The sequence below is a fragment of the Thalassophryne amazonica genome, chromosome 15, assembly GCF_902500255.1.
Source record: "Thalassophryne amazonica chromosome 15, fThaAma1.1, whole genome shotgun sequence".
NCBI lineage: Eukaryota > Metazoa > Chordata > Actinopteri > Batrachoidiformes > Batrachoididae > Thalassophryne > Thalassophryne amazonica.
Genome location: NC_047117.1, coordinates 14,361,378 through 14,373,764, shown reverse-complemented (window position 1 = coordinate 14,373,764; position 12,387 = coordinate 14,361,378). Strand labels below are relative to the sequence as shown.

Sequence of the window (12,387 nt, the reverse complement as noted above, 5' to 3'; positions counted from 1 at the left end):
TGGACAAAAGAGGAAAAAGACCATCCAGATTGTTAACAGCGCGAAGTTCAAAAGCCAGCATCTGTGATGGTATGGGGGTGTGTTAGTGCCCATGATATGGGCAACTTACACATCTGTGATGGCACCATCGATGCTGAAAGGTACATCCAGGTTTTGGAGCAACACATGCTGCCATCCAAGCAACGTGTTTTTCAGGGATGTCCCTGCTTATTTCAGCAAGATAATGCCAAGCCACATTCTGCACGTGTTACAACAGCGTGGCTTCGTAGTAAAAGAGTGCGGGTACTAGACTGGCCTGTCTGCAGTCCAGACCTGTCGCCCAATGAAAATGTGTGGCGCATGATGAAGCACAAAATACGACAACGGAGACCCCGGACTGTTGAACAACTGAAATCGTACATCAAGCAAGAATGAGAAAGAATTCCACCTACAAAGCTTCAACAATTAGTGTCCTCAGTTCACAAACGCTTATTGAGTGTTGTTAGAAGGAAAGGTGTAGTAACACAGTGGTAAACATACCACTGTCCCAGCTTTTCTGAAACATGTTGCAGGCATCCATTTCAAAATGAGCAAATATTTGCACAAAAACAATAAAGTTTATCAGTTTGAACATTAAATATCTTGTCTTTGTGGTGTATTCAACTGAATATAGGTTGAAGAGGATTTGCAAATCATTGTATTCTGGTTTTATTTACATTTTACACAACATCCCATCTTCATTGGAAATGGGGTTGTATCTCTGGGTCTTTGTTCATGAATGGGGGTCAAGCTGGAGTGTGAGATCAACAGATGGATTGGTGCTGAGTGTGACGTTTTACGGACACTGTATTGGACTGTCATGGTGAAGAAAGAGCTGAGCCAGAAGGCAAGACTTGATTTACGCCCCTATCCTCAGCTATGGTCACGAACGTTATCATCTGGTGAAGATGCCTCCTGGTCATACCCCTGGGGAGGTCTTCCAGGAAAATCCAACTGGGAGGAGGCCCTGGGGAAGACCCAGGACACACTTGAGCGATTGTATTTTCCAGCTGGCTCGGGAACACTTCATGATCTGCCAGCAGTGTAGGAGTTGGCTGAGGATAGGGAAATGTGGGACCGCAACCCGGACAAGAGGCAGAAAATGAATGAATGAATGAATTATTTTGCGGCTTTCTTCACTGGCTATGATTCACATTCATCAATATGGTGAGAAACCACACCAGATTTTAACCCATCTTTTGTTGAATAAAATGAAGACTGTATGGTCCAAGTAGTAATAATGATAATATTACTAGTAACTTTTAAATTAAACAGTCGTGCCAGTTACGTGACGTTAGAGTTGCAGCATCATTTGTAATTACACATGTGGCTGAGATAGAGTCCAGCTGGACTACAGGCCAGACAAACAAGTTAGCCAAACTGGACTTTTAAGTCTCTAGCGTGCTCGGACATGGTCCATAGTGCTTCGTGTGAGTCTACTCTTCATCTTGACCCAGGACAATTGCAAGCCAGGTACTTGAACTCATCACTTAGCAACTTAAGTACTGCAACCAGGACCAGTGGAGTCATCCAAACCATGCCATCACCTGCCATGCAACAAGATGTAGGTTTGGAATGTTGTGGCTCTGAATTCCCTGCAAGCACTAAAGATTTTGGATCACCTGCTCACAAATTCCTCAAACAAATGCTGACCTGCCTGCCCTCCTGACCATGACAGCCTGTTTTCTCGACTCCCTGTACAGCTCACAGCTTCCACCCAGCCGTGCACGTCAACTTCCCTGGAGGATACTCAGTGTGCCCACTCTGATGAAACACCTCCTCCTCTGAAGAGCGTGACTCCTTTCTCACTGAAGAACTCCCACATTCGTCCTTTGTGTTCATGTTTCTTTAAGTTCTACATCGAGAATGAATCCTAACAGTGTTTCTAACCAGATTATACCAGGCTTGTATGTCGCATTGTGTTACAACTTCTGTTCATAGAAGCTGTTCAGGTTTCTGAGTCCAGTTCATTTCCTGTTTGACTGCTTCATTCTGTGCTGACGTTCAGCTTCACATTTGTCCTGTAATGTATGTGGGCATTATTGTTCTCACGGCTTCATCCGCTCGTCATCTCGGCTTCCTCAGCAGGGCTGCAGTGCTGACAGTCTGTCAACAGGAGGAGGCACTGATCTTCTCTGAGATCTCTGGGTCAGACTTGGCTACCAGGAACCGCAGCCGACCGCCTCCCAGCCGAATCAGATCCACGGCGCTGTGGAGCAAAGAGCCGAGAGAGAAAGAGAGTCCGCCTACATGAGGCTCAGCAGAGGGATGGAGGAATGTCACAGTCTGGGTTCAAATCAATCAGAATAATCAATCAGCTCAGCAGGCTAAGAGAGATGGCTCCACCCACTCCTTGATCAATATCCACTTCACGCACAAGTATAAATTTCCTCTACCATCGGGACACGTTCGTACCTCTGGTAATCTGCACCTATCAGACTGGTTCCGTTTACGGCCAGGATGCGGTCTCCAATCCTCAGTCTTCCATCGGATGCAGCGGGGCCGTCTGGGATCAGAGTCCGGATGTAAATGCCTGGAGCGTTGAGAGGAGTGTGCTGCAAGAGGAAACCATGTTACTGCGTGGACACGACACTGTGTGTGTGTCTGTGTGTTGGAGCTCCTGATTATTACAGAGAAAACATTCAGTGAAGTTGTGCAGCAGTTGGCACAATAATACAGGAAACCATAGCAACCGTATTTCTGCTTCCCAGTATGGTTGGATGATTCCATCCAGGATCAGTTCACTTCACATCGTGATGCAATTTATTTATTTATTTTATTAATGTTATTCTTTCAGTAAGTAGTTTACATCTACAAATATTCTTTGTACTTAATCATGGTTGCGTTTCTGCCTCTATTTTTCAGTTTTATTAATTTTTTATAGTTATTAATAAACTTTTATATACAGAAACCTTTAAAAAGTGATGCATCACAACGTTACAAGTCAACTGACATCTGTTAGGACACATCCCACACAGTAAGACTTGAAACTAAAAATCATTTTCACTGGTCCATCACTTTTTTTTTTTTTTTTTTGAGAAAAAAGGCACCACCATTTTACAGTCAAAAGTTACGTGACCTCTTCAGATTTTTAACATCAGCCCATATGAGTTTCAAAATCATTACTATTTGTATTTTTGATAAGACTTATAATAAATCATGAAAAACAGCATGCTATCAAACTATAAATACCACACATATATGTGACAGTCTTTCACCTTAAAAACTACATATTTTTGTCAGTCTCCTTAATTTATCAGGGAGTATTTACTCATATTTTCCCATAATTATATTGTTGCATGATCATCAGCAGCTGTTTGTGGCATTGTGTTTATTATACCCACAAGCCCATTTTTTTCTCAGTCAAGTTTATCATTTGTTAATTGATTTTGTTTCTTCCCTATGAAACAATTCTTTAAACACATTTTAAAGCATTCAGAACAATGAATAAATGATTCATGAAGAAAAAACCTGAAAGTTTGACACAGTACTGTAAAACAAAATGTGGAGAAGCTGCAGCCAGAATGTTTTTACTAATTTGATGACAATTAAAATGCATATATATATATATATATATATATATATATATATATATATATATATATATATATATATATATATATATATATATATATATATATATATGGCTCTGGAATGTGGTCACTGACTAGCCACATGACTTGTGATGTATTTATATAAAATTAAGATGCAATTGAGTTTGTGTTTATTTTAATACTAAAAGAACGTAACCTGTTTGTTAAAGCCAGTAAACGCTGCGGGGGGGTTTGCTGAAGAGATGGCGGTTTTACTTACCAGACCGTCTATGAGTCCCATGCCCAGTCCATAAGGTCCTTTGTCCAGTTCCACTACAAACACCACACACAAGTCATCAGGAAGGGAAGAGACGTCGGGGGAGGATACAGGGAAAGGGAAGTCACACCCACTAATACACCCTGCAGAGGACATGATCACACAACACACACACACAGGGTCTCGCTTTGGGGTCAACAAACATAAGTGCAGTTTTTTTGTTCCACACGACAAGACATTATATATATATATATATATATATATATATATATATATATATATATATATATATATATATATATATATATATATATGCTGCAGCAACACAAGTAATCTAATCTCACACACATGCTTCCGAGGTGTGTGTGTGTGTACATGAGCAGGTTTAATGCGCCAGTAATCATTTTGCAATCAATTTTGGCCAACAGAGGGCAGTCAAATCAAGCTGATAGTAGCTTGGTTTAAATGCAGGGGTAGTGGCCAAGTGGTTAACGTGCTTGGTTTCAGTTCAGAAGGCTCCTGGTTCAAATCCCACCCCTGCCACATTTCTCCATGTAATGTGGAGTTGTGTCAGGAAGGGCATCCGGTGTAAAACCTGTGCCAATTCAACATGCAGATCCACCTTGGATTTGCTGTGGCGACCCCGAGTGCAAACAAGGGAGCAGCCGAAGGGACTTACTAGTAGCTTGGTTTAAATGAGCATTCTGATTTTGATACAAAACAGTTGAACCGCACAAATTAAGTTTAAATTTTTTTTTAATATTATTAACTGTGATGGTCCTGGTCAGATGATGAAAGTTGTGAGCATCACTCTCCTTTGGTTCAAACAGTTCCTGGAAAAAGATAAAGCTGTAGTCTGAATTTGTTTTTTTGTTTTTTTTTTTTAAATAATTTAAGTAATGAAAATAATTTTTTGTAAACACTATAATTTTGTTGATTAGGATGATCAAAATGTGGGATTGGGGGGGGGGGTTAGAATGACTGAATGAATACTACAGCAACACACCATGACCCACTGGGAAACTCAGCTTCCCAGCATGTCATTTGAGAGTCAAACTGCTCTGCCAGCTACATATGCTAGTGTTAGCTTCATGGTTCATACATTGTTACTCAAAGTGACACAAAAGAAATGGAGACAAAGACAAATCTTCAAAAGTGAACAAATGCTTTCATGGTGTTGGGGGAGTTCCATCCTCTTTAGCCTCTGCCTACACCCCTGGCCTGCCCTGCACAGTGTGACCAGGAACAACGAAGAACTCATGCATTTATGTGGAAGGCATGACCTGATTGACAGGTAAGAAGGTTTTACTCATTTTCACTCAGTCTTTAACTGCTTACTCCAATTAATGGGGGGGCAGGGATGCTGGAGCCTATCCCAGCACACCCTGCTCAGAGTGCCGCTCTCATTGGACCGACATCTCTGCTATTATGGCATTGTGGGATAGCTCGCGCCCAGAGATTGAGCTCGCTGGACTACTTTCTCCACCCTGCTCAGCGTGCTGTTCTCGTTGGAGCATCAACACGCAAAATGTCTCTCTTCCCAGATAGATCTGTTTCAGTGCAGCTTCTTGTTTTGACTTTAACACAAAATTAACACCCAAGTATTTCATCGCCAACTGTAAATGGTCATCAAAACATTCCAATCATATTTTTCCGAACTCTTCCACATCAAACTCCATCGTGTCAATGTTTACAATGTGCTTGAGCAATAACAGGTGAAGTTGCTCATAAACTTTAAGTTTCTTAAATATTTATTACAGCCACTCTTAAAACCTCAGTTATCTTTATAATTTTATTACTGGTAAGTTTTAGAATTTATTTAGATGCGATATACTCATTATCTCACAGGAATATATATCACAATTATCTGGGAACTACTTTTTGCGCAGGAATTCATCAAGCACATCGGCCACGGGTGCGTACTAACACAGAATCCCCAGAAACTGTGGAAAGTTATTCAGCCAAAACGAGAGCGTCCACTTTTAGCTTGTCATAAGCTAAGCTAGTGGCACTCGTGAGAGTGTGATCCCAGCAGTCACAGAACACGAAGTGGGGAACAAACTTCACACGGAAAGGCCACAGGTGGGAATCAATCCCATAACCCTCTTGCTGTGAGGCAACAGTGCTAACCACTAATCCACCGTGCTGCCACAAAATTAAACTATGTTATGAAAATAACTGAAAATACCATCATTCTGATCTGTTATGTCTGTTAGTGCTGTATTTTCTTTGTATTTCAAAAACATTTGTTCTGGCTGATGTTAAAATTCTACACAAATGTTTTCTTGGCTCCTCATTTCCTCTTTACCATCAGCCCGATCAGGTTCTGCATGATGAATGTAGAACTTTAAACAATTCATCATTAAAATTTGACAGTTGGGTCCTTATATATTTGGATGATGGCAAAGTGCTTCTTTTTTTAATCTGTGTATCGCAACATGTTACAGCTACGTGTCAAAATCCAAGAGTGAAACCTGGTGAGGGAAGCCACCAAGACACCATGACGAATGTGAAGGGTGTATAAATGTCATCAGCTGGGATTGGAGTCTATGTAAAAATCGTTTGCCTGTTCCTACTCTAGTCACAGCTTCATGGTCGAATGATGTAAAGAAAATGTATTTAATTCATTCCACTAAGCAGGTGTTTCTATTATTCTGTCCTCATCTTACCCTCGAGTCCATTGGCGATGAGTCCGTTGGCCTTTTTACATTCTGCCACAGTTCTGCCAGAGCAGCCGTTAGTCTGGGTATTGGAGCCTATGATGGAACCAGGACCTCCACCTCCCTCTGGGTACAGTGGGGTATTGGGAGGGGTCAAGAGGCAAGAAGGATCTGGATTTGCTGTTCTAGGATGGTGGGTGGCACCATTCCTTCTCAGATTGCAATGCAATTGGCCGGAGGATCTGTCCCGTACCCTCTCCTCACACGTGTCTGCTGTTACCTCATCTCCAGTACTCCCAGTGCGGGGACTGCTGTGGACTGGGGCCAACAACTCTCTCTGTGTGGAATGAGACAAAAACAGGACATTATTTTATTTTTTTGACTGATGCCTCATGAACTCATCCACTCTATGTAACATTGTAGAGAAAATGCAAATGATAGCACACGAAGAAGACATCAGTTTTCCCACAGTCCTGGATGCACAGAACATTTTCATTTGTGTGGCAACAACCTGAACTGACCCAGTCCCATATAGACTGACTAATATTTGTGTCCAACTGGTTCAGGTCTTTGACTGTCAGATCAAAAGAACTTGTGAAAACCTCTAGACTACCTTGAGCATTTGAATTGTCTTCTGCTTTCATCTGCTTTCAGTGCTTAGTCGTACAAGCAACACATCAGCACAATGTATAAATACATCTTTATTCTAACTGACTCAACCATACCATTTAGACGTATGGGAGAATGTATATACACTTCTCAGTGTACGAGGGTGCAGTAAGAGCGGGGATTATGGTCTAGTCAGCTGTTCCCACTAATTAGACAGCCTAAAGACTAATCAGATTAACCATGATTTAACCATGTCTAGGTTTTCATGTGTGCATATGTGTGGTTTGGTGAGAAGGCTTTTGTCTTTCATTTATGGGATTATGAAGAAGTCACAACGATATGCTGAAGTACATGGTTGTGTTTAATACTAACGTGTGAGCATCTTTTCTAACCTGAACCTCTGGCCAGTCCGCTGTATTGGTTCCGTTAGAGTGTGTGTGCACAGCTGGCGCGCTACAGTGTGTTTGCATCTTGGTGCGCAGCCCCCAGAGGAAGTGGCGAATGTAGAGCAGCTGTCTGTAGATGCTGTCTTCTACGCACTCGCTGTCCAGGTCCACTCTGAAGCCAGCACTGGGCAACACGATAGGGGGGTGGTTCTCAAAACTCTCCAGGAGGTCCACTGAACACACACACGCATACACAATGTGCAACCGTTTTACAGCTATGGCGCTTATATCTAAATGTCATCAAGCAGTTTCAGCAGTCAGGAATCAACAGGCCACAGCACCCACCACCCCGTGACCTAAAGCCGGAACCCCATGAACATGTTTGCATGTGGTGCGATCAGTGCAATGTTCAAACTCACCTACAACATCTGATTTCCTGAAGGTCTGAGTGTGTAAAGACGTGCGCAAACACCACTGCACTTGGAAATACCCCTGCAGGCTGAGTTACTAAGAGTGTGCAACAAGGACAACATCTGTCAATGTCCATTTAGCACGTTGGCCTTTAAGAATAAGCAATTTATTGTTTGTCTACCTGAATATGCAACATTCTGAGAGGGAACATGCAAATAGGTGATGTTTGCATACATGATATCATTTGTCAAAAGGAACGCTGACAGCACCTGCACTTTGAGAGTGTGAAACCTTGCCGTTGACTTACAGCATTTGTAAAACTGCTGTTTGGGCACATAGGCTGCACAGAATAATAATAGTAATAAAAAGTAAGACCCTTTGGCTGCTCCCTTGTTTGCACTCAGGGTGGCCACAGCAAATCTGAGGTGGATCTGCATGTTGAACTGGCACAAGTTTTACATCGAATGCCCTTCCTGACGCAACTCCACATTACATGGAGAAATGCGGCAGGGGTGGGGTTTGAACCGGGAACCTTCCGCACTGAAACCAAGCACACTAATCACTTGGCCACCCCCCATGTTAAAACATTTAGAATGAATTACTTCTTAAAATGTATTTATTACTAGAATAATAATAGTAATACATCAATTTTACGAAGTAATTCATTCTAAAGGTTTGGCATATTTAACTTCATTTTGTGGTTTATTCTTTAAGAATAACTGTCTCCATGTGTAACAGGTGGACCACACATAGAGTCTTCACTGGACATCACAGCTCTGCGCACAGGACGCACAGTGCTTCAACATGCCCATGCATGCTTCTAATTTTAGACACAGAGATGGTGGCGGAAGACATCAAACACAGTAGTACCAGCAAACCACTTATAGTACCAGCAACAAAACTAAACTAACTAAACTGACTAAACCAACTGAACTACAAAAACACAAAACACCACCACTCACAACACTGTTAAACTAATGAACCACAATAACAACATTTAAAACCCTGAACTCCCATGATGCATTGCAGCACAGCATCCATTGTTTACTGGTTAGCTAAAATTGCTAATTTCTCCAAAAATATTTGTCCTATCAACTTTCCGTTTTTGCAGTGTTCATCCTTGACCCAAAACACATAAACATATCAAATGGCAAATGGCAGCTCTCCCCAGTTTCTGCGTGACTGAAGCCATACACATGCACACACGCATGCACACAGAGGCCACTTGGCTATTATAATATAGATAATTGGTGATAAATACAGGGTAGTACATACCAAGAGGCTAAAGGTCACACACTGGCACAGGCATTTACCTGTTCTGTATATGTAAGCCTCGTCCTCACTGCTGGGCTGCCATGCTGCCACAGGTCCGATCTCTGCAGTGAGCTGGTACTGAGTGAGAATTCTGTGCAGCTGGACAGGTTTCAGAGTCGTATGTTTGCTGGATATCGCTCGCCAGCTCAGCTACAGAAACACAAGAGGAAAACGGACAGAGTCAAAGTGAAATAAACAAACGCATGAGTGTGCAGCACCAGAGGTCATTTTATGTTATTTCCACTCAGCCCAAAACCAAAGGGCGTCACACAATGTGCTGACAACTGCACATTGGTCATTGCTCAATTTTTCACAGATATCAGAAAAATGGAGAAAGAAAGAAAGAACCACACACATGGAGAGAGAGTGAGAGAAAAAAAAACAGGCAAAGAGACAGAGAGATAGAGACAGGAAAAAGACAAAGACAGACGGACAAACAGACTGGAAGAGACAGAGAAATGGATTGACAGAAGAAAAAGACAGAATGGGAGAGACAGAGAAACACATGAAGAAAGACAGGCACAAAGAAAGAGAATGAGAGAGTGACGGACAGTCCTACACAGACTCATTGGGCTGGATACTGTAGTGTGAAGTCGATCAGACAATCTGGTTAAAAATCACACAGCTGCAATGCATTAAATTTTAAAGTTGATATGGTGTTTGAAGCTTAAAGCACAAAGGTTACATAAAGAAACATTAGGCAAACATTGCTAAGAATTTAGGGCATTTTTATGGACCACATCTCGTAGGATAAATTTAAATGCTGGTTCTAAGAAACAGATACATCTACCAGTCTTAGTTTTTTAATATGCAATGATCAACTGAGACTAACAACAGTAACGTCCTGCTGGAGTATGTGGAATTAGCAATATGACATGACATAGATGCATTTACAAATATTTAATTTTAACTTCACTCTTAACAAAGGTTCGTAGAATCCTGTTTGTTGTCTTTAATACTCTTAGTAATTATCAAGTTCTTGGACCAAGTTCAATGAGGACATCCATGTCCCAGTGCAAAATAGCTGTCATCTTCTACACACACACACACACACACACACACACACACACACACACACACACACACACACACACACACACACACACACACACACACACACACACACACACACACACACACACACACACACACACACACACACACACAGTTTCTGTCACTGTCCTTAAACCCACACAACGGGCCTGGACAGGTTCTGTGGTTCAAAGATGTAGAACTAGATGACTACTTAGTATGTGCCAGCTACAATTGGCAGCAATTACAGCTGCAAGTCTTCTTGAATATGATGCCATAAGCTTGGTGCACCTATCTTTGGACAGTTTTGTCTATCCCTCTTTGCAGCACCTCTCAAGCTCCATCAGGTTGGATGGGGAGCGTTGATGCACAGCCATTTTCAGATCTCTCCAGAGATGTTGAATCGGGTTCAGGTCTGGGCCACGCAAGGACATTCACAGAGTTGTCCTGAAGCCACTCCTTTGATATCTTGGCTGTGTGTTTTGGGTCATTGTCCTGCTGAAAGATGAACCGTCGCCCCAGTCTAAGGTCAAGAGTGCTTTGGAACAGGTTTTCATCCAGGATGTCTCTGTACATTACTGCATTCATCTTTCCCTCAATCCTGACTAGTCTCCCAGTTCCTGCCACTGAAAAACATCCCCACACCATGATGCTGCCACCACCATACTTCACTGTAGGGATGGTGCCTGGTTTCCTCCAAACATGACACCTGGCATTCATGCCAAAGAGTTTAATCTTTATCTCATCAGACCACAGAATTTTGTTTCTCATAGTCTGAGAGTCATTCAGGTGCCTTTTGGCAAATTCCAGATGGGCTGCCATGTGCCTTTTATTAAGGAGTGGCTTCCTTCTGGTCACTCTACCATGTAGGCCTGATTGGTGGATTGCTGCAGAGATGGTTGATCTTCTGGAAGGTTCTCCTCGCTCCGCAGAGGAATACTGGAGCTCTGACAGAGTGACCATCCAGTTCTTGGTTACCTCCATGACTAAGGCCCTTCATCCCTGGTCACTCATTTTAGACAGGTGGCCAGCTCTAAGAAGAGTCCTGGTGGATCCAAACATCTTCCATTTAAGGATGATAGAGGCCAGTAGGCCACTGTGCTCATTGAGACCTTTGAAGCAGCAGAAATGTTTCTGTACCTTCCCCAGATTTGTGCCTCGTGACAAGCCTGTCTGAGCCCGTATATGTAGACAGGTGTGTGCTTTTCCAAATCATGTCCAATCAAATGAATTTACCCCAGGTGGACTCCAATTAAGCTGTAGAAACATCTGAAGGACGATCAGTGGAAACAGGATGCACCTGAACTCAATTCTGAGTTTCACGGCAAAGGCTGTGAATACTTATGTACGTGTGATTTCTTAGGGGTTTTTTTTATTTTTAATAAATCTGTAAAAATCTAAAAAAAAAACCCCCAAAAAAAACATTTTCACATTGCCATTATGGAGTTTTGTGTGTAATTTTGAGGAAAAAAAAAAGAATTTCATCCATTTTGGAATAAGGTTGTAACATAACAAAATGTGGAAAAAATGAAGTGCTGTGAATACTTTAACTGGTGCATCCTGTGTTGTAACAGTCAAAGTATTACTCTCAAGCCCTGTTAAGAGGTGACAACCTACCTAGAACACATCTATAAGAGTGCATTAAAGATGCTATACAGGTTGTCTGCGAGAGCCATTAGCTGACTTTCCAATAACAGAATTGGCCCCCAGACTATGTCCCACAGAGCCTTCTGCTCAGCAGCCTCAGTTATAATTCTAATTGTAAGTAATTATGACATTGTTCATTACTAAATTAATTACAAAAATGATAACAACTGTTCATATTATAATCATCATTATTGTTACTAAACTGTTTCGGCAATAAAAAAAGCAAAGATTCTGTGTGAGACTGTGTGTGTGTGTGTGTGTGTGTGTGTGTGTGTGTGTTACCTGTGTGAGCTGTTGGGAGGGCGTGGCCAAAACTGACACAGTGCTGTTAAGTTTGGTGAAAAATTTGTCAGCCAGATGTCCCAGGCCGGACCTGTTGGCCCATTCCATAACCATCCGTAAACATGCCTGGATCTGTAACACCTTAGAACGCTGGAACCAACCATGAGATGGTCCTGCATGCCCACACACACACACACACACACGAATACTGCAGTAAA

The 12,387-nt window shown here is 42.0% G+C and overlaps 1 protein-coding gene across 1 annotated transcript in view; it reads right to left on the bottom strand.

Annotated features, from left to right (window-relative positions):
- Window positions 1-637: 637 nt before the first annotated feature.
- Window positions 638-12,387, bottom strand: part of radil (Ras association and DIL domains) — an 83,250-nt gene continuing 71,500 nt past the window's right edge. Inside the window, exons 18-20 of the mRNA XM_034187721.1 lie at window positions 3,832-3,971; window positions 2,434-2,573; window positions 638-2,227 (exon numbers count right to left, since the gene is read on the bottom strand). Of these exons, the coding sequence (XP_034043612.1) occupies window positions 2,128-2,227; window positions 2,434-2,573; window positions 3,832-3,971 (380 nt within the window). The 3' untranslated portion in view covers window positions 638-2,127. The remainder of the gene's footprint in view (window positions 2,228-2,433; window positions 2,574-3,831; window positions 3,972-12,387) is intronic.